This window comes from Sprattus sprattus (genome assembly GCF_963457725.1).
Source record: "Sprattus sprattus genome assembly, chromosome: 2".
In the NCBI taxonomy this organism is placed as follows: domain Eukaryota; kingdom Metazoa; phylum Chordata; class Actinopteri; order Clupeiformes; family Clupeidae; genus Sprattus; species Sprattus sprattus.
The window spans coordinates 35,768,554-35,795,977 of NC_137921.1; the positions used below are offsets into that span (position 1 = coordinate 35,768,554).

The 27,424-nt window shown below is 42.5% G+C and overlaps 2 protein-coding genes across 10 annotated transcripts; one reads left to right on the forward strand and one right to left on the reverse strand.

The window, feature by feature from the left end:
* The first annotated feature begins 229 nt into the window (after positions 1 to 229).
* Positions 230 to 11,532, forward strand: elavl1b (ELAV like RNA binding protein 1b). Of its 9 annotated transcripts, none has more exons than XM_080833186.1 (9): positions 230 to 366; positions 1,503 to 1,562; positions 1,724 to 1,783; positions 1,970 to 2,180; positions 3,520 to 3,623; positions 4,471 to 4,624; positions 4,804 to 5,062; positions 5,274 to 5,581; positions 11,495 to 11,532. In XM_080833186.1, exons 2-9 carry the CDS (start codon positions 1,527 to 1,529, stop codon positions 11,515 to 11,517), a joined length of 1,155 nt encoding a protein of 384 aa, XP_080689312.1. In that variant the 5' UTR covers positions 230 to 366; positions 1,503 to 1,526; the 3' UTR covers positions 11,518 to 11,532. The 9 variants fall into 9 exon arrangements, with proteins under 9 accessions (XP_080689312.1, XP_080689311.1, XP_080689317.1 ...); XM_080833185.1 differs by lacking the exon at positions 11,495 to 11,532 and adding an exon at positions 5,805 to 6,492; XM_080833191.1 differs by lacking the exon at positions 11,495 to 11,532 and adding an exon at positions 5,805 to 6,492 and having other exon boundaries at positions 4,837 to 5,062.
* Positions 10,399 to 21,811, reverse strand: slc1a8a (solute carrier family 1 member 8a; the record flags this gene model as incomplete). The annotated part of the gene is made up of 11 exons (XM_080833182.1): positions 10,399 to 10,557; positions 11,150 to 11,246; positions 11,493 to 11,627; positions 12,092 to 12,286; positions 12,587 to 12,820; positions 14,024 to 14,123; positions 14,471 to 14,678; positions 14,980 to 15,022; positions 17,696 to 17,911; positions 19,867 to 19,946; positions 21,566 to 21,811. 11 exons carry the CDS (start codon positions 21,809 to 21,811, stop codon positions 10,399 to 10,401), a joined length of 1,713 nt encoding a protein of 570 aa, XP_080689308.1.
* Positions 21,812 to 27,424: the final 5,613 nt, after the last annotated feature.

The window sequence follows — 27,424 nt, forward strand, 5'->3', positions numbered from 1 at the left end:
TTTCTTTTTTTTCAAAGACTACTGAGCTAAATGAGCCAAAGGAGAAACAGACTGAGGTTGTATTAAACTGTTTTTTTTTTTTTTTAATTATTATTATTATTAAAGAGAAGATTTGATTCATATTGTTGATTTTCACTTCTACCGACGGTATCGCCCATCCCTACATAAATGTCTGCGCGCTAGGGCTTGAGACGAGCCGGAGGCGGAGCTAATACTGGTCTCTGTCGCTGCGCCATCTGGTTGGTGTTATAAAGTAGGTAGCCAGTTAGCTTTCAGGTACCCAGTTGCAGGAGCACACGACCGTCATAGTCTAGAATTATCACAAGATCAAATCACTGTCAGGTGACGGAGAAAGTATTACGTTGTGTAAGTATTTGCTTTAATATAAAACATTTTTTTTTAATTATAGTGTTAACAACTGTAGTACTTCGACGAAGCCTTAATGAGTGCCCGGTGTAAGTTAGCCTAGCTAACGTTGAAGCAAACGTGATAAGTAGATAAGCGGGATCCATGTGGTGAAAGCAAGGCCGTAAAAGTGGCTATGCTAACACTAGGCCTCACATAAAATGGTCGTCTCTAATAATCCAGTGTAATGTATCGACAAAACATTAACAAAAATACGCACCATTACCAGATATTCCTGAATTTAACCTGAATATGCAATTGTTTAACGTTACGGAGTTACATTTGCGGGCTAACATCACCCAAACTAGCACAGTGACTACCAAGTCGATGAGCTACAATTCGTTGTTTTCTCACGTTCCGGCATAAGCTAACTTGGTTAGCAAAGGTTACAGCCTCCATCGAGTTCCGATGGTTCACTTTGCGTTACTTGGCCTATTACTTATACGAGTGTTTACCACTCTTCCACTGTAAATGTAAGTTCAAATGTGAAAAAGTCTCATTCAATTTGTAAATTACTACCTAGTTTGCATTAGCTCGCCTGGTAGCTAGCGTTGTCGGTTAACACGAACATACCCATGTAAATTAGGACATGGAGGCCTCATTTGTCTTTTACCAGTTCCGTTGCGGGGGCCTTGACTTTTACATATTTTACTTGAACTAGTCAATAACTGGGGTACAGGGCATTATTATTTTCGTTAAACACCAGAAACTCTCGGTAGGAAGAAGAAGAAATACGACACCCTGGCCTGTTTGCTTTTTGGTTAGCTAGCTTCTTGGCTCAGATAGCGTGTATGCAGCCAGCTCAACTCGGTGAGTTTGTTAACTTGCATACTTCATATATGCCGGTAGTTAAATATACTGGCTCATGATTATTCCCAGTACCGGTTTTGCTTAAACATCAACATAACGTAACGCTAGTTGGCTAGGCGACGCAATGTGAAGCCATCTTTCAGTCATTCAAGCGGCAACATCAACCCGTCGATTTAGACGGCGTTTTGTCCGAACAATTGAAAACGCACCACGGCTATACACCCACTGAAAATGTAGTTCACGTCACATGGTTTTCTGATGGCAAATCTAATGTTCATTTTCAGCAGATTTGGAATCAGTGAGGTGTCTACATGGCAGTCAGAAGAGGACACATCCGATACCTTAAAGTAAGTGATCGTAAAGGAGTCGCCTTTTTATGCTGCAATGAGATTCTGGTGCTTGACTTTGGGGTGTCCCGCTTGGTACATTTTGTATTAACCAGGGCTGCTCTGCCAGTGCCTTTTTTTTTAAATGAATGTTTTCATGATTGTATTGTATCTTTTTACAGGTGTGTGAAGTGCAGAGCTGTCAGGGTGCTGACAGAGATTCGCAGTCACACATGAAAGCTGTAAGTCTATTGAAAACTTCATTGTACGACTGGTGTATGTAGTGTTGAGGGGGAACATGAGTCTTTACAGCACTGTTGGAATGATTCTCCCTTTGTCATTTAAATAGTGTTCATTCCAAGTGAGGCTCAGGGTTTGGGTGCTGGGTACAATATTTAGATATTGGTTTCAATATTTCAGTGTTTCAGTCTTTTTCTCCCCAGGAGGCGTATGACAATGGGTATGAGGACCACATGGGGGACGAGCCCAAGGATGCCAAGACCAACCTCATAGTGAACTACCTGCCGCAGAACATGACGCAGGACGAGCTGCGCTCCTTGTTCAGCAGCATCGGCGAGGTGGAGTCTGCCAAACTCATTAGAGATAAAGTGGCAGGTAATCCTTATCAGAGAAACCAGAGTGAGTCCAAACCCTTTTTATTTTACCTACACCCTTACATCCCTTTGGGGGAGGGGGAGGTCGGGCTAGAGCTGTCTCGTCACCCTACCCCGTCCCCCCTCCATTTTATTTCTTCTCTTTGATGCGCTCACTCATGTTTTCCTTTTCCCCCTGGTTTTGAGTAGTGTGCACTCTGTAAAGAGGTATTTTGATGTGTCTGTATATATAGCGAGAGCGAGATAAATACATTTCATCGATTGATTTATTGATTTACTTATTTGATTGTGGTTTGTAGTGCCTTGTAATAGCTGAGGGGTTGAAATGTGTTCACGCACTCAGTGTTCTGTGGTTAAGAGTTGCTGCTCTGATGCTCCACGTACCAATGTTGAGCTCTATGGTGCATGGTGAGTCTGGAACAGTCTTTGCCTGCTGCCTGAACCAACATTCAGTTACCGTTCTTTTACTTTCCATTAGTTTCACAGAGCTACCTTTTATGTTGAGTCATTTCTTTAATTCTCCATCATATTGTCTCACTAAAGCTGTCTGTATCTTGTAGAGGTGAAAACGCAAACGCCTTGTAATGAATGGTCAAAATATTTGCCATTTAACACCCCTCCCCATTTTTTTATTTAAGTTTAATGTAGTGTTTTCTACTTTTATCCGAATAGTGACTTGAGTTTTTTTTAGTTAAACTTAACAGGAAAGTTAACAAGTTAAAAGTATATTATTTATTTATTTTGTCGTCTTGTTGAAGATGAAATCCCAATCACTCCTGATCTTGCATGAAGCACAACTACTTAAGAGAATCTGTTTTTTATGTCTTTATTTACTTACTGATTTCTTTTCCCATGACTGGGAGGACCACCTGGGATTGTGGCACTCTTTTGAGTTCTGTTTTACACCGCCTCTAACTCCCTCTGCTTTCTTCTGTTTACTTCACGTGGCAGAAATGTTCTCTGCTGTCCTTGAAAATGCCTTTTGTTTATCTTGGTGCCTTTTGAATTTCTGTGTTTCTTTCTGTGGATATGCTGAGGGGTTTATCTTTCGCTGTTTTTAAAACAATTTTTGTAAATTTGTAATGGTCTTTTATTGAGTTCTTTTAACGGTTTGAAAGTTTTTTTCCTAGTGGTCATAACTGAATGTTCAAGTTTGACTAGACCTGTAAATTCTTTAATGTGCATCTTTGTCATTAATGTTTTTTGTTTTCCAGCCCAACCTGTATTTTCTTTTTTTCCAGATGTTCAGTTTGGGGAAAACTCATGTCAATGTGATTCTTTGTTTTGTGTGCAACAACAAGTCTGCCGAATGTGGACCCAAACGTTTGTTATTTTATTTTGTTGTTTTCCTTTTTTTTCTCTAGGCCACAGTTTAGGGTACGGATTTGTTAACTTTGTTAACCCTAGTGATGCAGAAAGGGCAATCAGTACACTCAATGGGCTGAGACTACAGTCTAAAACTATCAAGGTAACGTGCCACCAGACGCTTTTGTTTCCATGTGTACTCTACTCTCTTAGATGTGATCTAGTACCAAACAACTGGGTCCAGTGGTGTTTGTTTGTTTTCTTTTAACATGTAAGGATTTAAACCTTCCCATGGAACGGAGGTGATGGACAACTGTGGGAGTTTATAATTTTCAGTTTTTTGTATTATGTTTTAAATTATTTCATTGCTTTTTCATTTTCTGTGACCTTCTTTTTATGATGAGAATTATTCCCAATTGGCTCAAACTTTTATATGGCAAGGTTTTCTTTTCGGTACAGAATTATACTGAAGTTTCTCCCGCCATATATTATTTTCTGATCGTTTGCAATCCTACTGGATTTCCTTTCATCGCGTATGAACACTTTTTTTTTGACGAGAGAAAAGCGCTCAGCTTGAGTATGACGTTGTGCCGAATCAAAGCCCTGCTTCGTTAGTCTCATTACAATTATTTTTATTTGAGCTTTTTTTTTTTTTAAGGATTATAACTGTTCTCGATTTATCCTTCTATTATTCCATTGATTTTAATTTTTTAGCCTAGTCCAGACCTGTATTTACAAACACTCCTTGAAATGTGAAGGGGTTTACCTGGGTTTTTATTTTCAAAATTTTTCCCCCTCATTTTGTTTTGACAATAGGATGAATCCAACAAGACTGTTATAGCATTGGTAGTATTTAAAACTAAACTTTTGCTAAAGCTTACCATCTTTAAGATGAACTTTTTGGGGAAATAATACAATTCGATTATTTTAGTTTGGCCTTTTTTTGTTTTGACACACTAGGGTCAGCCGTTTCTGATTCTAAACTCAACCTTTTCTCTCCTTGCCGCCAGGTCTCCTATGCTCGTCCGAGCTCTGAGACCATTAAAGATGCTAATCTTTACATCAGCGGCTTGCCCAAAACCATGACTCAAAAGGATGTGGAGGACATGTTCATGAGATTTGGACGCATCATCAATTCCAGAGTACTGGTCGACCAAGCCACAGGTGAGATGGCGCATGGCAACCCTTTTGGGGGGGGAGGGAGGAGTTTGAAATGCCTGCAAAAATGATCATACCTGCAAAAAATACATCAGTCTTCTTCTAAAAGTTTTTTTGGTTATGCTTTGTTTATCTGAACTGCACCCGGAATATATTCTCTTAACCTTAATGACTTGACTTTCTAGACAAATGTGAGTATTTGACTACTCCTCCGTCAGGTCTATCTCGAGGAGTGGCCTTCATCCGATTCGACAAGCGCATGGAGGCAGAGGATGCCATCAAGCACCTGAATGGCACTAAGCCCCCCGGCGCCACCGAGCCAATCACAGTCAAGTTTGCGGCCAATCCCAACCAGGCCAGGAGCTCCCAGTTGCTCTCTCAGCTCTACCATAACCAATCACGTCGCTTCAACGGGCCAGTGCACCACCAGGCCCAGAGGTTCAGGTGAGTGTCTGATCTTCAGTCTCTCTGGAGGGGCGGTCTTGGATGTCAAGCATCTTGAAAGAATATTTACATTACATTTCATAATAAGAAATTGAAAGGAAAATGTATGTAACATTGGTGTGTGTGTGTGCCAAGCTACTTAATGCAAAAAGAAGACCAACTCCAGTCCACTTCACTCTTAAACCTGTTCTATGCGCCTGTCCCGGTTCAGGTTTTCCCCCATGAGTGTGGACCACATGAGTAGCGTTTCTGGCATGAACGTGTCCGGTAACTCAACCTCTGGCTGGTGTATCTTCATCTATAACCTGGGTCAGGACGCAGATGAGGGTATCCTCTGGCAGATGTTCGGCCCGTTCGGAGCCGTCACCAACGTCAAGGTCATCCGCGACTTCAACACCAACAAGTGCAAAGGCTTTGGGTTTGTTACCATGACAAACTACGAGGAGGCCGCCATGGCCATTGCCAGCCTCAACGGTTATCGCCTAGGAGACAAGGTCTTGCAAGTGTCTTTTAAAACAAGTAAGTCTCAGCATAAGTAAACTGTTTTTGTAACCAGAGAAGGGGATGGAGATACATTTGTAAAGCCTGATTGAAAAAGTTTTTTTTTTTTTTAATAACTGTATAAATAGAATTTCTACATCTTTAATGTGCATCTTTGTCCTAGAAATTAGGTGTAGATATTGTCTTATTGGATCTTGGATTGAACTGCAATGTTTTTGTTTTTTGTTTTTTTCCCTTTAAGATTCCCATGGTAGACCAATTTAATTTCTTTTCCTCATCCAGACGTATCAGTTTTGGTAATTTTGAAGAATGTGCCATAAATATGGAAAAGGGAAAAAGGAAACCAGTGTGTTGCGGCCATAAGTGAAATATAGAAGTGAATGTTAGGAAGCCTTAGATCTAAACAGACTGCTCAACCTCCCAGTCAATTATCTAAGTTGGGACACCCCAGGCAGTTTGTATTGCTTATGAACCCTTTCATTCTGGGGCTACTGGGAGGTGGAGTTTATTTGGGGGTGGGAGGGGAGAATCAATGATTTGAACAAAATGGAGACTCGTATACGAAGGACCAAAGAGGTAAACAAAAGAATCTCTTTTTTTTTTTTTCTGTTTTGTTGATATTCAGAACAGTGTGAACACGAATCTAAAAAATAAATGGAACCTTTTTTTTTTCCCCCTTCAGATATAAGCATGTGATTTAATTATTTTACTTTAAGGTTGGGGTTTCTATGCTTCTCTGAAGAGATTTAAATAAAGTACTTAGTCTGGTCATACCGTTCATCCGGCACACGGGGAAGGCAATCCTTCAGTTCCTTGACTGAGAGCGAAATGATCGTGAAAGTGTAAATGCTGTCATGCTGTGTAAACATTGTTTGTTTTTCCAAATGTGTTTCTTCCATTACAAATATTAAACATAATGTTTCGATGAAGCCTTTTTCTTATGGTTTACTTTCATTGCATTGATTGGAAATGGGGTCCTGGGGTTTTAGTAAAATGCCTGGCCTTACCTGAACTGCTTCAGCCTTGAAGATCAACACTAGTTAATATCAATTCAGCCCATATAGAGCTGCTGGGAACACACACATCTAGTCCTGTTGAGCTCGTTTACAGCTGCTGGAGACACAAATCCACTCCTTACTCCACTCTGGGTGGCGGCCTTTCAATGGCTCTGTCTGTGCTTCTCTTAAACTTTTATTTCACTTTAACTAATTCTGTAGCATTGTGAAGAGCTTCCGCCCCCCTAAATTCCACTTGGGATCAATAAATCTATCTTCATTATTAAATGTGACTGTTGCATATGCCTCAATGGCCCTCCTGTTCAGTCAGTAGCACCATTTAAATACTAAGCTGAAGTCCATCAACATCTTACTACATTACATGTTCCAGCTCTGACAGACGTTTGAAAAGTAAGTATGTGGACAGAAGCAGAGTGGCACTAAACCAGGAAATGTAAAGCCATCTGGTCCCCTACTTCTGTCTCAAAGGGCAATATGGAGTCCTAGAGGACAGTACAAAATATATGTGTGTTTTTCAATAGTTCTTCATTTAGGGCTACAAAACGGAAGGTGTCATTAATTTTTCAAAAGGGGTAATTTGGTCCTGCCTTAATAGTCACAAATTAGTTGGGAATTTATTTGTGCTTTGTACATTTAGATAAATACATGCCTTTATCGGCTCTTGACCTTGTACTGTCAAAACAAAATCTGATCCTTAATAGTGAAAGCTTTTCACGTCACACTGCTTTCCTTAGCTACAGTTGAAGTTTGAGATGTTCTACAGAATCTTGGTTGGTGTTTCGGGTCGTTATGGCGTCAGTGGCCATGTGGTGGGGCTGTTTACATCTCATCCCATGCAAACCACATTTGTTGACTGTCCACTAGTATCCGGTTTGGGTTTGGCCTTAGCCAGAAGCAGAATTGATGCCAAATACCTTTCAACTCTAATTGAGTTTAAGAGCCTATCGGAGGCATTAAATGTTCGTGGAAAAGTTGACTTGCATACTTAGTCCAGTGTGAGAACAAGCCTGAGATTAAATGTAACTAGGTTAGTATGTCAAGCTTTCACCAGCACAGCAACATAGCGTATGGCGTGTAACCTCGAATTTGTAGTAGGTTTTATGAACAGCTCATAAAATATTAGTTGAAATCCCACGGAGACCTCTGTTATGTGTGTTCAGGCACTGGGCTTTGTAAAGCACCATGAGACAATTATGTTGTTTTGGCGCTATTTAAATAACCTTGAACTGATTTGAATTGATGTTTACTTCCTAGACTATGCCTTTCCTTTCGCTGCCATTGACGGTGCCCGGCGTTGTCTTCCTCAGTTGTTACAGTTGAACAAATGTGCTGTTAATAATGTCCTTGAGCAAGTCAACATTTTTCCTCCGGTAAGAACGTAAAGCTGAGAATCTCCATCTAATGAGGCTTAAAGCGTGTTGTACTCCGTCCACTAAATCCGCGGGTAATAGGCCTAACGAAGCCACCTGCTATATCGGTTGAGTCTTGTACCGCTCATGAACCTTGCAGTCTCTGGAGGTTTCATTGCAATAGATGTCACGGAGTGCATGTTAATGGAGCTGTTTATTAAAAATATAAACGATGCAAATTCAGCTTCATAACAATTACAAACATTCAGACACATATTATTTCATATAAAAAATTGTCAAGAAAAAAACCAGTATGTTAAAATGGTCGTTAAAACGAATGTGTTGGACAGGGAGGATGTCTGCTGAACATGTGTTTTTTTCTCTCCTCCTTTTAGTATCTTTTCCTACTCTTGATGAGGCAACTCCATTGTCTCAGTATTTAACAAAGCCAAGGAATGACAAATCTTATTAGCAGTTCATCTTATTAAAATACGTGTAAAGGTGGGGCCACAGTTGCAGGTGTGTGGTCCCTATGCCCAACACCAACCAATGTAATCAGCATCTCACCTGTTTAAGTCCAAAATATTTAATTCTATTAGGTAGTTGTGCATCAAATGATTGTGCACAGTTAGTGCTGCCGTTTATTAGCTTTTGGTGTCCAGATAGGCGCTTACAGATCCCTTCCTCCCCCCCCCCCCCCCCCTCTTTTCAGTCCATGTAGTTGAGTCAGTAAAACTATTATCGTTGTGACAAGCTGTTGTGAGTCAGGCCTGTAGTCGTGCTGCACCACTGGAGCATACAGTTGCCGCGATGACCCACAACCAACAAGTAACACGCAACACGTGTTGGCACAAGTTAGCAGCCACTAGTGAACGGGCTGCCGTGCGAATCAGGTATTGTCGTTAAATTTAAAGTAAAACTAGACGAGAAAGGGATTTCCCGATGAGGTATTTTGCTACACAAGTCAGGGCCTCACCTATTCCAGTCAGCTGCCACCTGGGTACTCACACATGTCCAGCCACCCAGTTATTCTCATGTGCTGTACATACAGAGATAACAAAACATAAAAAAGCCAGCAAATTATTTGAACTCCAACCAAAGTGAATGTGTTTCTCTATGGATACTCATACTCAATGGAACTGTCCTAAGTCCTGCGTGGGAAATGCGCACTAGCGACCTAAGTAGCATGTAAACAAAACAGAGGCTGACATCCAAATCCTATTAGTACGGAAGTGATGCACTGTCCTGTCTCAGGAGCACCAATTCAATGTCATGGCAGTTGTTGATAATGCAGTGCTGCAGTATGTCAAGGCCAGTTTACTTGCAAATTGTTCATGCTTTTCTAAACCCACACTGTCTTTTGGTAATAGGGTGGTGTGGTGTGGTATTGAATAAGGGGTAACTGTGATCAGCCCAGTTCCCGCAAAAAGTAGAATTTATAAACTCATACAGTGAAATCCAGACAGTGAAAATGCAATATTACAAACTTCAACCTCATGGTAAGGACACAAACATCACCAAATGTAGGGTTATTGTGCTATTAGTTGTTGTGGTCTGAGACCCTGACTGTGTCTTTGAAGAAGATGATGGGTGAGGACTCTCTGTGCGCTGCACAGCCTAGCAGGTCTCTCCCAGGTTAGCCCTAGTTGTCAGGTTAAGAGCTCTGCTTGTCATGAGCAGTGAGGAGAACTCCCGAGACCCTGACGTGGTCAGTCATGGTCGTGTGTGTGTGTGTGTGTGAGCGGAATGTTGAACGCTGCAGTGACAGGACATTCGGTCAGTGTTACACTACTTCTGTGTGTATAAGGTGGGTGTCCTTAAAGTAAACCAGAATGAGTGAAACAGCTGCTGTAGTCCAGATATACATGTGACAAAGTCTCAAGAATTGTAGATATTTTCACTAAAGACACAACATAGCAGCGATGTGTGGTTGGAGTTCCTCTGTGTGGATAGAAATATGGCCTGAAATGGAGAGAGCACGCCAGCATGAACTCTGTCAGCTGCAGACAGGAGTGGTTTGGTGTGTGGTACAGCACGCAGAGCCCAGGGGTCAAGGTTCACAGCCAGATAGCGGAAAAACTCAGAAGACCATGTGTGTCAGTGCAGGGCAAGGCCTGTACCGGATTCTGCTGCCGTCTCAGGAAGGTTCAAGGGGCTCATGGTGCAGATTCTCTGTGCTTGACACCTGGCTTCGTATGATGTCCTCCAGAGTCAAAATGTTTAGGCATGTCACTTATTGACACATTTGGAGTGACACTGATGTATCCAGATGTGTCAACCACAGTGAAGTGTTAAACCCCCCGCCTCTCAAAAAAAAAAAAAAAAAAGAATAAATAAAAAAAGGTTTTAATGAAGAGTTAGTTCAGTACTTCAGCAAAGGCACACAGGAGGGAGACTGCAGCTAGTCAGGTGTCCAGAGGTCCCAGTTGCTGCCCTGGGTGACCTCCTGGGCGGCCTCCTCCGGCCACTCTCAGACTTGGCAGATGTTGTAGTAGACCGTGGGCCTCTCTGTCACGGTGTCTCCGAACACCTCGTACACGCTGTCTTTGCTGGCCAGGAGTGGCACCTCGGTCGCAGACATGTTCATGTCCTTGAGGTTCTGTGAGTTGGGGGGGTTTCCATTTGCATTCTATAAGAGAGGCACAGGGACAGCTGATATTTAATATGGAGCCTGCTAATAATACTACTAATAATAACTCATTTAGTTTATAGTGCACTCTATATTCAACTGAATCTCAGAGTGCTACAGTAAAACATAGCTTAAAAAATATATACGTTTTAAAAAGTAGGAAACGCCTTTCTGAATAAAAAAGGTTTTTAGGCCAGTCTTAAAACAGTCCAGTGTCTGTGCTAGGCTGCAAGCATCAGAAGACAATAGGTTCCTGGAGGTCCACTGGTACTGCAAGCTGCTAACAACATCAAGGTCAAGGGCATACGGATGAAAAGGTGTCTCTGTGCTATACTGTAGGGTGTTTTGGATAAAAGTGAATGCCTGTAAATGAATATGGCTCCCAGCTAGCCACTAGTATATCTGCAAAAAAATAGAGTCATATTTTAAAAAAGCCATATTTAAAAGCTTTAAAACATTATCCGTAGGTAGTGGTCTTGAATGCCAAACAAAAATCTAAGTTCTTTGCAAGAACTTGCAGTTCTTTGGTAGACCCAGAGCTTTTTACATTGATCGTTTGGCCTTGAGCTGTGAAGGTCAGAACCAGCCTCACCTCTGCATCTCGTGGGAAGTCTTTTCGACACAGATGCCCGATGATTCCTGCTGCCAGGGCATCCCCCAGCACATTGATCATGGTCCGAAACCGATCACTGGAATAGAGGGAGGGAGGGCACTTGATCAGTTCACTTCACCCTAATGTACCAGAGCAGTGTATTGTAGCCTAAGAACCTTTTAAGAATATTTATGTAAAATGCTTATTATGTTATCATTAGGGGTGGAAGAAAATATCAATTAATTGGCTAGAGATATTATGTGTTTGTGATGCTGCATCAATTCTCGAATACACTGTATCGATTCTTGCCCGTACACAACACTTATTTTCATGCCAAACTTACAGAATCCAATCAATGGCCACTATGAGGGTGATGTCATCAGGAGGAAGGCCTACTGATGTCAGCACTATCACCATGGTGACGAGGCCAGCCTGTGGGATTCCGGCGGCCCCGATGCTGGCAGCTGTTGCAGTGATGCTGGAGGCGACAGGTAAGATGTGTGAGATGGAATGTGTGATACTGAGTTAACTATAGCACCACATCCTGCTGCCACAAAGGACCAGAAACTGTGCAGCAACTGAAAAGGATCCTTTACTCAAGCATTTTCAGCATACAGGATTAAAGGGCGAAAATTTGCAATTTGTTAGTTCAGAAAAGTTTGTGAATGTGCCAGTGAGTCAGTTAAGTCCAAACCGCAGGCTTCAGAATTTATTATAGCACCCTATGTGCCAGTGAGTCAGTTAAGTCCAAACGGCAGGCTTCAGAACTTATTATAGAACCCTATGTGCCATTGAGTCAGTTAAGTTCAAACGGCAGGCTTCAGAACTTATTATAGAACCCTATGTGCCATTGAGTCAGTTAAGTCCAAAAGGCAGGCTTCATCACTTATTATAGCACCCTATGAGGCAAAGTATTTGTCCCCTCCTCTATGCAAGGTTTACCTGATGGTGACCAACTGTCCGAAGTCGAGCTCGTAATCATTGACCTGGGCGATGAAGATGGCAGCCACGGCCTCGTAGAGAGCAGTGCCGTCCATGTTGATGGTGGCGCCCACAGGAAGCACAAAGCGGGCGATCTGACGGTCCACATTGCAGTTCTCCAGCAAACACTTCATGGTGATGGGGAGAGTTGCTGAGCTGTTGTAGAAGGGGTTGGGGAAGAAAACCTCACTAATTGGTTTAAAAAACCTCACGCTTATAGTCCTCTTTATTGTTACACCATTTTAGACAAACAGACCTCAGAGTGACACACAGCGTGCTCTCACTCAGTGACGAAAACATGTAACCTAGCCAAAAACTAATAGCCTAGCAAAAAAACACATAACCTTGCCAGATACCAGATGTTTTGGATGCTGATCATATTAGCCTCATGAGCTGAAGACAGGCATTCACACAGGTCCTGTCTGTCTGTGGCTGTGGAAATGTGTGCTGTCTGACCTTGAGGAGGTTGCCAGGGCGATGACCATAGCCTGTAGCAGCCCTCTGATGAATGTGAAGGGGTTCTTCCGTGTCAGGATGAAGAAGAAGAGGGGCAACAGAATGAGGCCGTGGACGAAAAGCCCAGCGATGACCGTGATGCCGTACCAGCCCAGCTTCTTGCCCAGCGACGACGGGTCGTTCATGTCCAAGATCTTCCCCGCCACGAGGAATATGATGCCGAAGGGAAAGTACCTGTGAGGAGAGAGGAAGAGTAAGGGTGTATCTGGTTCATCTCTTCATCTCTTTGGGTCTTCTTTGTTCTTAATACAACTAAAACTACAACAGCAGCGTTTTCTTCTTCTTATCCTCTTTTGGATCTATGGTGCCATGTTCTTTCAGTCCCTGTGTAAGGGTAAAGCGCTGTGCTAGCACAGAAAGGTAAATAGGCACCAGGCTGTATAAAAGCGATGGTCATATAGAAAACGGCTTTCACCTGTGTGTCCGTTACAGGAGACCCCTGTGACAGTGTCCAAGACGTCGTTCTGCTTTAGGGAGCTCAGTGTGTCAGGCTTGATGGGTCGCTGTGCTCATGCCAGCCTGGGCTCAACTCTGATTGCCATGGCAGCAGGTGCGGATGACAGCACACCTTAGCACCGGTGGCAGGTTAGGGCTAATCCCCAGCCTGTCACACCTGTAACCTGGCAACAGCGTATCTCTTATCCTACGCAGGTATGGTTGGAGGGCAGGTTGTAGCCTTAGCCACGCAACAGGAGGGGAAGTCTTCAATGACTCACCCCCCATAGGGGTTAGATGAGGCAAATCACTGTTTACATTCTCAATGTCTCAGTTACCAGCCAGACATTACTTCAGCAGGGAAACCAAAATGTGCAGGTCTTGTTAAGTGAGGTAAATACTGAGGTGAATCTAAGCAGGGTGCCAACAGTAGGGACATCCCATGTGGCAGAGACTGTGGGAGGAATATAAGAGTGCAGTATGTGTGTGTGTGTGTGTGTGTGTGTGTGTGTGTGTGTGTGTGTGTGTGTGTGTGTGTGTGTGTGTGTGTGTGTGTGTGTGTGTATTAGAGTGCACATTAGAGTGTGTGTGTGTGTGTGTGTGTATTAGAGTGCAGCACTACAGTGGAGGGCTCAATGTTATTATCAGTATGCTAAAAAATGCGCTGCTTTTGTAGGATGGCAGGTCTGAAACAGTCGTCTCTTATTCACTTGTGCACTTCTTTATACAGTATGTATTTTACTGATTCATGAAACATGCGTTTTGAATGGCAACAAACGCAAAACAAAACACCTGTGATTAAATCTATGTCTGCAGTTAGAATGTTACGACTAGAATGTTCAGATACACTGTCAAATTATTGCTGGAGGTTGCTTTGACATACAAAACCTCTAGAAAACCTTCACTGTGAAGTTGAATGATATCTTTCCAGTAGCCACTTACCAAACAGCTGCATTGATTATCTTCATGACACATTCGTTAACACACTGGCAAACATTTACCAGCGGTAGTCCTCTCTCGCCCATCTTGCCCAAGAGCAAACCTGAGAGAGAACCAGAAAACCTGTCAGGGCCAACAGACATCCTGTCATTTAGCTGACACTATGATCCAAAACTGAGTGTTCCACATAATAAGGTACACGCAAACTACAGCTGTTTCACAAGCTTAAGTTAGGTCTACAGAGTGTTTTTTTTCCACATGTAATAGGACATAAGCTGACATGTTAACCACATGTACCCAGCCGAGAGCGGCACACATCCCTAACCTCAGCATGACTAGAGTCTGTTTCAGACACATGACCATCCTCTGGTGTACGTATATGGGGTCTGCCTACAGCTGAAGCCACACAGGGGCAGGAGGTGGCTGTCTTTAATGTGTGTCCAGGCTCACCCATGGTGGCAGAGAAGATGACGATGCCCAGGACGTTCATCTGCTGGCTGCTGCCGGGCTTGGGCTTGTAGTGGACCTCCGGCGGTGGCGTGAGCTCCAGCAGCACGCTCTGGCCCTTCGGGTTGCTCTCGTCCGGCATGATGTACACAAAGTTCGGCTTTACTGTCTTGGCAGGCGTGTGTGGCACCGGGATCAGATCGGTTTTATACTGGAAAAGATTAGATGTAAGGTGTCAGTGGTAAGCTAGAATAACACCCGTGCACAGAGTGATGGTTTAGAAGGACAGGAAAGAGTGTGTTCCTAGCGGTAGAGATAGGAATTAGAAAATGTGAGGAGGATATTTGTTGAGTTGATTTTTGCAAATGGACATGAGTGTTCATAAGCATTAGTTCTAGTGATTGGCTTAAATCAGAAGCTATTTGTTGAATGTACTGATGAAAACCTTTTCTCAGTTTAGTGGAGAGAGAAAGATTACCTTGGATTTTGTTGGGTCATTTTGCATTTCTTACCTGTTGAAAAGTTGCCTCTATAAGGTTGGAGGGAATCATGTTCCTGGAAATAAGAGAAACTGGTGTCAGCTAAATCTTAATGAGGTTGCATAGCCAATTATTGACCACATACCAGCTACATAACCACCTCAGCAAACAGAACCTATGGGGTTGGCAAGTCGGTGCGTCACCAAGGCCATAATCGTCACTTCCAGATCCATCGCTAGCAATTTTAACATAGTAAACGTCAACATCGAACAGTTACATCAGTTTTCTAGTCGACACCCACATATTTTAGCTAATGTTTCTCCTCACCTCCACCTCATATTCTTTTTTCTTCATGGAAGCCTGAACTTTCCCTTTCAAGCTGCCACCTGTCATAACATTCACACTCACAACTCAGTTTGAAATTGTAGCGTGGCTAACGTTAGCACAAACAGCACTGGGTCCTTTTTGTTAGTCGCACTTTCATGGAGTTCATTGAATGAGATATAAAGGTCTGATTGACTTACTTTAAAATGTAGATGAATCCTCGTGGTCTCGTCTTTTCAACGAGGTGTTCCTTGCCTTCGTAACCTTAGCAGGCGTTTTACAATCCAACCGTAAATATTGGCTTTAACATTACAGTTTACATTGGCAGCTGAGGATTTGGATCCGTGACGTCACACTTGCCAACCCCATTATAGGCAAACATGGTTATTCACATATCACGGCATCACTGCATCATTCTTGTTAAGGCAACTGGCTAAGGTCATTTTCTGGTTATGTTGGTAGTATGTGATTTAAGTAAGAATGTGTAGTCCTGTTGTTTCTGCCTTCATGACAGCTCACCTAAACATAAATAGTTTTATGTAAGCTTATGATGTGAACAAGGTAAGGCCCCGTAATTATAACGTCCGTTTACACATTAGGAGAATCTCACTTATTTGTAATTGTGCAGGAGATTGACCCTTGACCCTGCTTGTTTCAATACAGACATGAGCTCACGATTCTTGATACACTGGGTGGAGAAGAATTTATTTTCAATAATCAAGTAGTAAAGTAATAATAGTAGTAATAATTGGTGTAGGAGAGATGCTGTTTTACGTGGCGTTTCAGTTCCGCCCCTGGGTACGGGAGCATCCCCTCTGCTTACGGGAGCATCCCCCCTGGTTACGGGCATATCCCCCCTGGTTACGGGCATATCCCCCCTGGTTACGGGCACGTTGCCCCTGGGTACAGGAGCATTCCCCCTGGGTACGAGGGCATCCCCCTGGTTACGGGCACATGGTCCCTGGTGATTGGAGCGCAGGCCCCGGGCGCGTCAGTGGCGTGCTGACCTGGAGAGTAGATCACATCTGACCCCCAGCTCAGCTTCTGCACGAGCAAACGTCACGAGACCAACGTCATGCCCTCTGCCGAGGAATCCTCAATCATCAACGCCTCCGCTGCGCCACTTATGTCGTTAGCTCACAAGTCAGCCATTGGTGCGGATTACTAAAAATACTCTAATCACCCCTGCGCTTTAATAGGATTGTGTGGGGGGGACGCCGGCACTCATCAGACTGATACGTGGCAGGCGCTGAGGCATCCTGGGCTCAGATGCCGGGCTTTGGGCAGAAAAACGACAACAACAACAACAGCCACAGTCTATTGTTTTGGAAAGAGGAGATGCAAAGCCAGATGGCTTTGTTTTTAACTTTCTGGATTTAGTTGGGGACAAGTTACCTGGAGACGGCGATTAGCTGTAGCTTGCATAGCTTGGCCTAAGAGTGCCCCCTGAGGTACAGCCTTGAGTTTGTTAGGGATTTAAAAGGCCCAGATGTTCAGGATCACAACACTAACTGATCATGCAGACTACAACAACCTGAGGTAAGGCCTAGGAGGACCCTTTAGCTGTAGGTGCCTCGTTTCCTCAAACATCAGCAGAGAATGCCCTAGTTTTGACTAAGACTGCCTCCCAGATAATCTGCCAGGCTCAAACTCTCCTACTGACCTATAAGCTAACATTAGATTTAGTCTTTAAACCACCAGCAAAAAAGCCATCACTCTCTCCGAATGATCAATCACAAAAAACATTATTCGGCCAGAATAATCCAAATGGCTACAGAGAGAGAGGTCATATTTCCAGTGTGTACCTGAGCCTTCAAGTAAATCCTCAAATAACCACAGAGGAAGAAACACAGAGGAAGAAACGCAGAGGAAGAAACGAAGAGAAAGAAACAGAGAGAAAAAAACACAGAGGAAGACCCTAATCTCCACATTTGGGCCAACAAAGAGCCAACAATACGCCCCGTAAACGCAAAGCAACATAGGAGGTCTACTAAATGTCACTATGAACTAAAAGCAGTCATTATGTCATTCAACAACCCAGAACACTATGCTGCAGGGCGCTCTTCATCTCTTCCAACCTTCCCTTCCCTTCCCTGCTCTGCATATGTGGCACTCCTGATCAGAGGAACACCCCAAATTTAACACACATCAATTTTTAAAACTGTAATCACTGATATCATTGAGGAGCAGTGACGGAGATAGAAAGAGATAGTTGGTTTTCTGTACAGCGTAGCTGGATGGACGACTCCTGACCAACTGCACAACAATGAAATGCTGTATGGCAGTGAAACTGTGGGAGGTTGATATGAGTACCTGACGAGCTGTATGGCAGTGAAATGGTGTATCGCAGTGATACTCTGGGAGGCTAATATGAATAGCTGACGAGCTGTATGGCAGTGGAAGTCTTGGAGGTTAATATGAGTACCTGACGAGGTCCAGTAGGGCGTCTGCAGAGGTCATGACGGGTCCTCCTCCCAACCGGTTGCTCTCCATCTCCGTACCAGCGCCAGGCTTGATGATACAAACCAGGACGATGCCCACCACCACCGCGATGAAGGTGGTCCACAGGTAGTACGTCACCGTGAGGACTCCCATACGACAGCAGGACTTGGTCTCCATGGAGGACAGCCCAGACATTAAACTACACATGGATGGATGGAGGTGGTGTCAGTATCAGGGCGTTAAACTACACATTGATGGAGGTGGTGTCAGTATCAGGGCAGTCATAACTCAAGGCACTGTCATGCAGAAGTAAGTTGATGTGAAGATCTGATCAGAATGAAGAGTCCATATCAGATGAAAGACATTATTTAAAATGGTAAAATGGTCAACGGTTTTTCCCAGGATCTGATCAGGAATCTGGAGTAGAGATAGCCAGGACATCTGATGGATGACCCCCCCACCCCAGATGGAAGACCCCCCCCCCCCCCCCCCCCCCCCAAAACAAATTAACTATGCAGATGTGAAGCCTTTCTGTATCAGATAATGTCAATAATAGTAGTGTCATAAACTCTGACTAAAACCATGATTAAAACATCAGCTATTATCCAATAGTGGTGTCTGAGAGGGACAAAAAACATTGACTGGTGTATATATATATATATATATATATATATATATATATATATACAGTGGGGAAAATAAGTATTTGAACCCCTTGCGATTTTACAAGTTTGGCCATTTGCAAAGAAATGTGTGATCTATAATTGTAATGGTAGGTGTATATTAACAGTGAGAAACAGAATATCAACAAAAAAATCCAGAAAAATGCATTTTATAACATTTATGACTTATTGATGCAAAAAATAAGTATTTGAACCCCCAAAACTGACAGACAAAAATGACTTAGTACTTGGTGGAATAACCCTTATTGGCAAGCACAGACGTCAGACGTTTCTTGTAGTTGGTCACCAGGTTTACAAACATCTCAGGAGGGATTTTGGTCCACTCCTCTTTCCAGATCCTCTCCAAATCTTTAAGGTTGTGTTTTCAATGGGAGGGAATGAGGGAATGAGGTTCAAGCCGAATATTCCACGTTACATGGCCCCATCCATAGTCCCCTTGATGCGGTGGAGTCGTCCTGTACCCTTGGCAGAGAAACAGCCCCAAAGCATAATGTTTCCACCGCCATGCTTGATGGTGGGTATGATGTACTCTTGGGGTCATATTCAGCATTCCCCCCCCTGTCAAACACGGCAAGTCGAGTTGATGCCAAAGAGCTTGATTTTGGTATCATCTGACCACATTCTGTCTCCCAATCCTCCCTAGAATCATTCAAGTGTGCAATGGTAAACTTCAGATGGCCCTGTACATGCGCTTCCTTGAGCAGGGGGACCTTGCGAGTGCTGCAGTACTTCAAAAAATGATGGCGTGGTGTGTTGCCAATGGTTTTCTTGGTGACTCTGGTCCCAGCTGCCTTGAGATCATTCACAAGCTCCCCCTGTGTAGTTCTGGGGTTATTCTGCACCTTCCGAATGATCACTGATTCCGCACGAGGGGATATCTTGCATGGAGCCCCAGACCTAGAGCGGGTGACAGTTGTTTTGTGTTGCTTCCATTTATGAATTATCGCACCAATAGTTATCTGCTTCTCACCAAGCTGCTTGCCGGTGTTTTTTTAGCCCATTCCAGCCTTGTGCAGGTCTACAATCTTATCTCTGACGTCCTTGGACAGCTCTTTGGTCTTGCCCATGGTGGTGAGGTTGAAGGTGTGAAGTATGATTCTTTGGACAGGTTTCTTTTATACAGGTCATCAGTTGAGATCAGGTATACCTTGTTAGACCTAATGAGGACTAATCTGTGTGCTTTTTGGGCACATAACTGGCCATTGGGAGCCAGAATTATTGCTGTTTGCTTGGGGGTTCAAATACTTATTTTTTGCATCAAATGCAAATAAAGTCATAAATCTTATAAAATGCAGTTTTCTGGATTTTTTTGTTGATATTCAGTTTCTCACTGTTAAAATACACCTACCATTACAATTCTAGATCACACATTTCTTTGCAAGTGGCCAAACTTGCGAAGTCGGCAGGGGTTCAAATACTTATTTTCCCCACTGTATATTGTATATGACCGCTACCTCAGCAACATTTTTACCTTGATGTGATCAAAGGGAGAATGAGCATCTTTAGCAACCGCATCAGAAGCTCTCCAGGAAAAGAGAAGTAGATTTTTGCCTGAAGGGAAAACCAGAAGACTCAGTTACTTACGACCCACTGTCCAAACTTTGGTAAAGATGTGAGCCCATGTGAATGGCACAATTGACATCAGTACTGATAAATCATTTACTCGTGCAAGAACACTAGTCACTCGTGCAGTCACAAGCTGTAAAACAGTCGAATAGAGAACAGAATTGGCATGGTTATCCCTTTCGCAGAAAGACACCTATGTCATGTGTTGACAAGTGCTACTTAATAGTCTAGTTGTGAATGTTTTATCCAAAGCAAAAGACTACATTTTATCAGTTTCCTTTCACCCAGGGAATGTCCTTTGTATTGTGAAAAACTTGCTTGCACTTCTCATTTTCTAATTTTCTATTTACTCTTAGACCATGGATCTGCGTTCTCGATTCCTGAAACCTATCGGCTCTCTAAAGTGCGATCCTTTGGGAGTGAGATGTTGTGGGGGTGGGGATGTGAGCGGTGAACTGGTGAGATGAATTTAGCCATCCGTCGTTACTGGGGCAAGACCATTAAGGAGAGAGAGGAGTTGCTCTCGCCCGCCCGCCCTGCCCATCTCCCTCGTCAGGTCTGGGTCACGCGTCGCTCGTGACTACATTCAGGCTCACACTAACAGGTGTGTGCTCTCTTCCATCGGTCTCTGTCTGGGATTAAACTACCTGAGCACAGCTTGACCCTCGAGTGCTTCCTGGATGACCATTTCCCTACTCAGAGTCCTGGGCAGTAAACGCAATACTGAAATGCAAACTGCAGGTTGGCCTGCATCCGCCCCTTGTGATACAACATCAAAGTCCGTAAATCTAGATCTCATTTCTGGGTTTACACATGGGAATATTTACATAGATATACAAGAAAAAATATGATGATTGTTATTTAATATGTTCTTTATTCCCACCCCAATACATTTTTTACTAAGGACGAGGACCTGATCTTAAAAAAAGCAGACTGAGCTGATGTGTCCATCAGGGTCGCTACAGAGGATACGTTTTCGGAACATTTACTACACTGAGCCCATAGTTGCATTTCTTAACACTGTCAAGTTTATAGGACCTTGTTTTGTTCCTGAGATTTGTCTCAATTATCACCTATTTGGTTGAGTGCTCTTTCTCTGCCTTGCACTTCCAAAACTCTCTTTTAAAGGATTTCAATCTTCAGTGCGAAGCAATGTGGTAAAATGCATGCCTTAAAGTAACACTATGCAACAATTTGACACTTTTAGGGGTATGGTTTTATAGGCAACTAGTTTTGGTACCATCCTCAAATTAATTTTGATAGCATATGGTCAACGACAGATAAACACCTGTGTCTTTCCATCTAGCCATCCAGGATATGCACTATGTAGTTATGTCTTTCCTTCGCTATCACAGCATGACATTGCCAGCTATGCTGCCAAAAGACACCAGTTCAGAAGACACCAGTGTCAACTGGGCTGTTGGGGCTGTTTCAAAGGTTTTTTGCATGCCTTTTAGGTAGTTAGTTTGATATTTTTGAAAAATAAATCCTTATTGCTGCTTTAAAAGAGCCCAAACATACCTGTGAGGAGACTGAACTCCTTATTGCTGCTTTAAAAGAGCCCAAACACCTGCTACAGGGGGCCGCGGAGCGAGCAGACATACCTGTGAGGAGACTGCTTGTCCTCTCAGCATGAAGCCCAGCACGCAGCCCGTAATCACCGCCATCACCGACAGCGTCAGCAAGCCGTTGCGCTTCAGGTAGTTCCTCAGGTAACGCTTGACTCCGGGGGAGAGCATACTCGTGAAGCAGCCACTGAGGCGGTCCTTGGGAGACCTGGCCGCCGGCGTGAAGGCGGTGGGCTCCGAGTTGGTCTCCTCGCCCTCGGACGGTATGAGCAGCTCCTCCATGCCCAGGCAGTAAGCAGGCAGGAAGTGATTGTGAGGCCAAGTGGTGATAACCTTTTCCTTAACAAGGGATTAAGGCATCGCGGCTTCGTTAGCTCAGAGGCTACTCGAGACCGTGGTCAGAGGGATTTAGTGAGGTTAAGAAGCTTAAAACCATGTAATAAAATCTAACAGTTCTTTGTTGTGGATGGCATCATGCCATCTTGTTGTATTGGGTTATGTTCTTGGAGCATAGGTGTGGCTATGTGGCTATGGTTCTTGTCAATTAGGAGTTATATTAGTAGAGGGCGCTAACAAATAAGATCCTTCAAATATGTATTTTCAAACAGGTACAGTTTCTTTCCATAACAGTTGTGTTGGAACCCCAGCCCGGGGGCATTGAGGTAAGTTTTGTTTTTGGGAGGTGGTGTGTGTCAGGGGCACCCGGCTAACAGTTGTCCCCCCAAGTTTACAGCTGTCTATTTATAAGATGTCATCTTGACTTGGACCATAACCTACTAACCCCAAGCACTACAGCCCCCAGCTCACCCCCCTCTGTTTGGGGGTGGTAAGGGGAACCTGACGGGTCTATGTCTCACCGGGGGGGTAGGAACCTGACAGGTCTGTATTTTACGGGGGGGGGGGGGGGGGCTCATGCAGCCAAAAGGAATCTTGGGTAATGTGACACAAACGCACACACACAGGAAGCTGTGTTATCCTTGGTCATGTTTTGTCTGACTGCTTGGTCCTGCAATGAATGAAATCTTCTGCTCTTTATAGAATTTATCCCACAGGATTAACACATTTCTTATAATAAAAGTACTATTTTAGGGCATGGGGATAATTAGAATGGTAAGATTTTGGCTGTACTTCACCCTTGAATTAGCCCCTGAAAATCATTCTTAATAATTTAGGTTGGCTGTATATTTGTACATTGTTCAACTGTGCCACTTCAGGTCCTCTCTTGTCTGTCAGAGCTTGACTGTGTGGTTCAGCAAATCCTACCCATAGTATTAATTACCGCCATGTTGAGCATTGGGAAAAGAAATTATGCCTAAAATCCTCTTTAAATAAGATAAGGACATGTTCACTCACAGGCTCCTGTGGCAGCTGCCGATGGGGAACCTAAACGGTGGTGACGATTGTTGTCCTGTGGTTCCAGCATCGGTTCCTAGTGTTTCACTATCAAAGTGGCCTGCATGGCTGTAATCCTGCCCAATCCTAATCTCATGCAGGTGACGAGCAGCTTGATTTCAGAAAGGGGTGTCATGTGACTCTGGGAGTGTCATGAAGACTAGACACGAGGACAAGGAGGCGGGGGGGGGGGGAGACAGACAGAGGCAGACAGAGAGAGAGAGAAAGAGACGACATGCCACACATCTGGGCCCGGATCTGTGGATTCAAGAGTTATTGATTTAAGTCATTGATTTAGAATGTGAACCGTGCTTGATTCTAGAGTTATTGATTTAGAATGTGAGCCGTGCTGGATTCTATAGTTATTGATTCAGATCATTGGTTTAGAATGTGAACCTTGCTGGATTCTTGAGTTATTGATTTAGATCATTGGTTTAGAATGTGAACCGTGCTGGATTCTAGAGTTATTGATTTAGATCATTGGTTTAGAATGTGAACCGTGCCTGATTCTAGAGTTATTGATTTAGATCATTGGTTGGAATGTGAACCATGCTGGATTCTAGAGTTATTGATTTAGATCATTGGTTTAGAATGTGAACCATGCTGGATTCTAGAGTTATTGATTTAGATCATTGGTTGGAATGTGAACCATGCTGGATTCTAGAGTTATTGATTTAGATAATTAGTTGGAATGTGAATAGTGCTGGATTCTAGAGTTATTGATTTAGAATAGATCATTGGTTTGGAATCCAGTGCCCTGCAGTGACCAGTTTTTGTGATGTCATTTATTAAAAGTAAAAAATTGAGAGTAAATATAATCCATCAAATTACTACCGTTATATATTTTCTGAATTTATTTGTTCTGGTTTCTTTCTATGTTTGGATTACCTGGGTTGTTACCGACATCTGGTGAAAATGTCATGTCAATAGCACCTTTGGTAATATATTTACTGAAAAAAATGGTGACGTGTTCAATACTTATTTTACCCGCTGTATATATATATATGTATAAATTATATATATATATATACGTATATATATATATATATATAATTTATATATAATAGACTCTATACACACTATATAATATAATTATACACTAGTCCGTCACTAGAGGTTAATGGGTATTGAACTTTCCACTCCAGAGACGGATCATAGGGCAGAAGCTAAACCATCACTAAGATGCTCTTTAGTTTGAAGTGTTAACTGGATTTCAATTTTCAGAGAAAAGATCCGATTGTTATTTCCTGTAAGTATGTTCAGTGTCTGGGATAATGGGCATCAGTGGTGTAGCCAGAATGGTATTTCTGGGTTGGGTGACCATTACTTAATCACAGTCCATCACAGCATATTATAGACTGCAGCTGTAGACCGCGTTATGTTAGTGCACTGCACTGTGTGAGAGTGGTTCAATCTTCCATTCTTTGTTTTTTTTTCACAACAGAATTGGTATTAAGACAACGATTACAGCAAAAACTCACACAAGCACACTTTTCTAAGACGTAAAACGCATGGCCTGCTTTCAGAACAAACAAATACACAATATCACAACAACAGGCACAATTGCCTAATAGCAGTTTTACACCACTGGAACTATAGAGTCAGAACTTTGGAGACTCTCTCAGAGCACATACAGTACTGTGCAAAAGTTTTAGGCAGGTGTGAACAAAATGCTATGAACTAAGAATGCTTTGAAAAATGTAAACAATAAATGTTTATTTTTTATCCATTTACATGGTAAGACTGAGCACAGCAACAAGACACAACGTAGTTATACTGCATCAGCAGGGTCTCTCCCAGACAAAGATTTCAAAGCAGACAGGGGTTTCAAAATGTGCAGTTCCAGCTCTTTTGAAGAAGACGTTGAGGATCGTAGACGCAGTGTTCAGCCAAGGAAACTTAATGCAGCTGATGAAAAACACATCAAGCTTATTTACCTTCGAAATCGGAAGATTTCAAGCAGTGGCATCAGCTCAGAACTGGCAGAAACCAGTGGTACCCAGGTACAGACATTTACTGTCCGGGGAAGTCTGGCCAGAAGTGGTCTTCATGGAAGAGTTGCAGCCAAAAAGCTCTACCCCGACAAGGAAACAAGGCCAAGTGACTGAACTAAGCACGTAAACATAGAAACTAGGGTGCAGAAACATGGCAGAAGGTGCTCTGGACTGATGAGTCAAAATTAGAAATATTTGGCTGTAGAAGAAGGCAGTTTGTTCGCCGAAGGGCTGGAGAGAGGTACAATAATGAGAGTCTGCAGGCAACAGTGAAGCATGGTGGAGGTTCCTTTCCAGTTTGGGGCTGCATTTCTGCAAGTGGAGTTGGAAATTTGGTCAGGATGAATGGTGTCCTCAATGCTGAGAAATACAGGCAGATACTAATCCATCATGAAATACCATCAGGGAGGCGTATCCAGTGGCGGTCCGTGCATTTCACGACTGGGCCTTCAGCGATGTCCTACACGATGTTAAACTGAGTGAATCCACCTCCTAATACCATCATTATGACGCCATGGCTCTCGAACCATTATATTTATACAGAAAGGCAGTATAAGTGAGCATTGCATCACCTTAACATAGTCGAGTACAACAGACTTTATTAATATTTCCGGAGCATTTAAAATCAATACACCCGTATTAACAATACATTAAGAGTAGTACACTCTCAGTTATATGATCGCTTGGATATTACTGTCACAACTTAAAAATAAAAGGCGATTTTCAGGGATTAGTCTACAAAGTTGTATTAAGTCCACCGAAAGCTTTAACAAGTTTGTCCACTAAACATCGCATTGTCCCACCTGCAAAGCAGTTTCATTAAACTTCCCATCCTCACGATATCCAGTTTTTCTTGAAAGTTCCGTCTTGAAATGGCGTTGTAATTGTATTAAAAACTGGAATTATCAAGTTGGTGTAAACTAGTTTATTTGAGTTGGTTAATGTAATATATATTTAGCCTTACCAATTGAAACAACTAGCATAATAAGCATTGAAACCTATGTACGTCGTTTTCGCATTAGCCAGCTAAACTGAGCACTGAAGCACTGCACCGGTCTGCCTCAGTATCCAATCAAAGGACGTTTACGTGTCACGTTCAACGCGAGGAAAGAAATCTTCCGGGCCTTCTAGAACATAGACATGTATACGTAGACGCCGCCTTCACTGCTTCTCGGCGAAACGCGTCGCCGCCATATTGTTACAGGAGCTCTCTGACGTCAGAGGTCTGTCAAACGTGTCAAACAACCGCAAGTTGCCAGGAGCTGCGGTTTGTCTGGATACAAATCACGATAACCTTTTACATTTCGCAACCAATTTCATGGAGTATTCAAGGGTTTATGCTCTACGTGAAGTATGTGAAAAAGATTTGCCTCTACATTACTTTGAATCTCGCTAGTTAAATCGCCAGTCATTCATGTGCATGTATGATAAACGCGCACCTGTCTTGCACAGCTCGTGCACTTTGAAAATACTGAGAAGATCTATAAACTATCGAAATAGTGCTTCTTTAGTTACTAGGTATTGACCATCATTAAGAGAAAGAGCATACATCAAATAGTGAGAAACTGGCAGTCAGTGTGTTTTTCATAGTTTAATAGTTCCTTTTCAAGTATGTGCATTAAGAAACCTTGAACAGTGCAATTGGCAATACACAGTTATTTCACAAATCAACATTACAAAAAAAGCTATATATTTCTATAGCAGTAAAAATATACACATCTCAATATATACATACACATCTCAATAGTTGAACTGTAATATAAATAACATAGCATATATATAATACAATATAATATAATGACTCAGTATAATGTGCAATGGAATAACATATGATATATATAATATGTGATACAATATAATATAATGTAATATATTTTAAGTATAGGTATATATTCATATTATATAATATATATATATATATATATATTTGTACAATTGTACAATTTGACATATACAATCATGCTCATAACATTTTCAGATCTATGCAGTGCAATTGACACAATATAGAATTTCACACAATATATGATATAATATAATAATTTAATCTAGGCTAGAACCCTTTAAAAAGTATCGTATTTTTTCGACTGTTGCCAGTCTGTAATTGCAGCGTGCTCAGTTTTGCAATGTGGTGCAGCCTGATTTTGTGGAATATGAATATATACCTATACTTAAAATATATTATATTATATTGTATCACATATTATATATATCATATATATGTTATTCCATTGCACATTTCTTAATGCACAGTCATTCATTTCTTAATGCACATACTTGAAAAGGAACTATTAAACTATGAAAAACACACTGACTGCCAGTATTTCACTATTTGATGTATGCTCTTTCTCTTAATGATGGTCAATACGTAGTAACTAAAGAAGCACTATTTCGATAGTTTATAGAGCTTCTCAGTATTTTCAAAGTGCACGAGCTGTGCAAGACAGGTGCGCGTTTATCATAGACCCATGCACATGAATGACTGGCGATTTAACTAGCGAGATTCAAAGTA

Coding starts and splice junctions, on each gene's coding strand:
- elavl1b (XM_080833186.1), top strand. CDS start 1,527: ATGGCAGTCAGAAGAGGACACATCCGATACCTTAAA. Junction 4,625..4,803: donor ACTGGTCGACCAAGCCACAG/GTGAGATGGCGC, acceptor TTGACTTTCTAG/ACAAATGTGAGTATTTGACT. Junction 5,582..11,494: donor GCAAGTGTCTTTTAAAACAA/GTAAGTCTCAGC, acceptor CCAAACTTACAG/AATCCAATCAATGGCCACTA.